General features: G+C 42.8%; 1 protein-coding gene across 1 annotated transcript in view; it reads right to left on the bottom strand.

Annotated features, from left to right (window-relative positions):
- The window catches only part of ctsba (cathepsin Ba), a 5,290-nt gene extending 4,055 nt beyond the window's left edge, over window positions 1-1,235 (bottom strand). Inside the window, exon 1 of the mRNA XM_040011505.1 lies at window positions 1,053-1,235. Coding sequence (XP_039867439.1) covers window positions 1,053-1,235 — 183 coding nt within the window. The remainder of the gene's footprint in view (window positions 1-1,052) is intronic.
- Between the last annotated feature and the right edge of the window lie 277 nt (window positions 1,236-1,512).

Below are 1,512 nucleotides of genomic sequence, written 5' to 3'. Positions count from 1 at the left end.
TTCATGCCCACTGAAGCAGATGTTTTTCTTTGAAGCTCTCCTGACCCAACTACATTTCAAGCATTTCAAGTGACCATGTCAATATTGGCGGCTTTCTGAGCATGTTTGTAGCTAATATGTCTTTGTGGTGATGGTGAGTCCGCCCTGGTGAGTGTTTCTTCAAGGTTCACAGAGGAGGTATTTGGGGATTCAGCCATCTTCTGTATGGTGCACATGATCAGAGAAAGCCTAGTTTCTGGAGGAGTGTTGCTCAGGGCAAAACATCTCTGGTGGGAACTTTTTCTTTCCAAGAAATGCAGAATATTCAATGAACGCAGTACACGTACAAGGCATGAAATTCCTTCTGCTGATGTGGAAGTGTTCATGTGAGGTTCATGTGCTCACCACACTTTTTGTTTACCTTGCAAGGTCTTTTTTCATACTTATTGAATTGTATGCTGATATGTTAGAGACATTCAACATTTCAGCCCTGGATATTTATCTTTTTGATGTTGATCGTTAGAATAAAGTGCCTACATGACCCCCACAGCATGCAGTGCAAGAGGTAGGACACCAGTCCATCAGTTATTGGAGGCAGTTTTTGGCAATCGTGCGTGGAAACAGCAGTGTCATCAGCAAAGAGGCATTTTTTGACCTTTTAACCTTTGTAGGTCAAACAGCTTCTTGTGGGCTTCACTGTGGAGGTAGATGATCACAGTAAAGTGGCCAAATGACCAGAAAAGAACATTCAAAATAGCTGAAATTTCAAAATAAAGGTGTGGTTTGTATAGTCTTGCATACTCTGATGTGCATGTCGCAGTCACAGATCTTCTTCATGTTGTCACTGAAGGAGTTCGCTGGCTTTTCTCAAGGATCATGAAAAGATTGTATCTGCTCTCTATGTTGAATGCTCTGTGAAGCCGATGACGGTAATGTAGTAGAGTGCCTGTTTTTTGCTACTTCCCCTATGATTGCCAACCGTGTCCAAGCTTGTTCAGATTTGAATGCACACTGACCCTAAATATGAGACATGTGGAGCTTCTTCAGCACCAGGTGAGCAAAGATTTACTCACCATACAGAGTATGAATATGCTATGACAGTTTTTGCAGTTCCCTCTGTCCTCCTTGTTCTTCCAGATTGTGATGATATTGGCATCTTTCATGTCCTGGGACACAGCTCCCTCCTCCCAGACAGAGGAGTTAGTGGAGTTAGCCAAGGACTGGGCATCTGGCACACAAGAGCAATGGTTGGCCATCACTGCTTTTTAAACAGTACATGCCTGAGTTCTTGATCTCCTTTTAGATTACTGGATGTCCATGATGCTTTCACTGCTTTGACTGGGTTTCAGCTTTATCCCCTCAAATAGGTCGACTTTAACCTATTTGATGCCCACATCTGCTCCCACTGTATTCAGGAGCAAAGCTCAGGCATTACCTACAAGGGCGGCTCTAATCGCTGTGTTTTGCCAACAAGAAATTTAAAACACATATTTAAACTTTAACTGAACTCATGAATTTGCTTGGAGGGGTTTT

Source organism: Simochromis diagramma, unplaced genomic scaffold (genome assembly GCF_900408965.1).
Source record: "Simochromis diagramma unplaced genomic scaffold, fSimDia1.1 OVJJ01000603.1, whole genome shotgun sequence".
Lineage (NCBI taxonomy): Eukaryota > Metazoa > Chordata > Actinopteri > Cichliformes > Cichlidae > Simochromis > Simochromis diagramma.
Note: the sequence above shows the minus strand (reverse complement) of the source record. Positions and strands in the feature narration are given on the sequence as shown.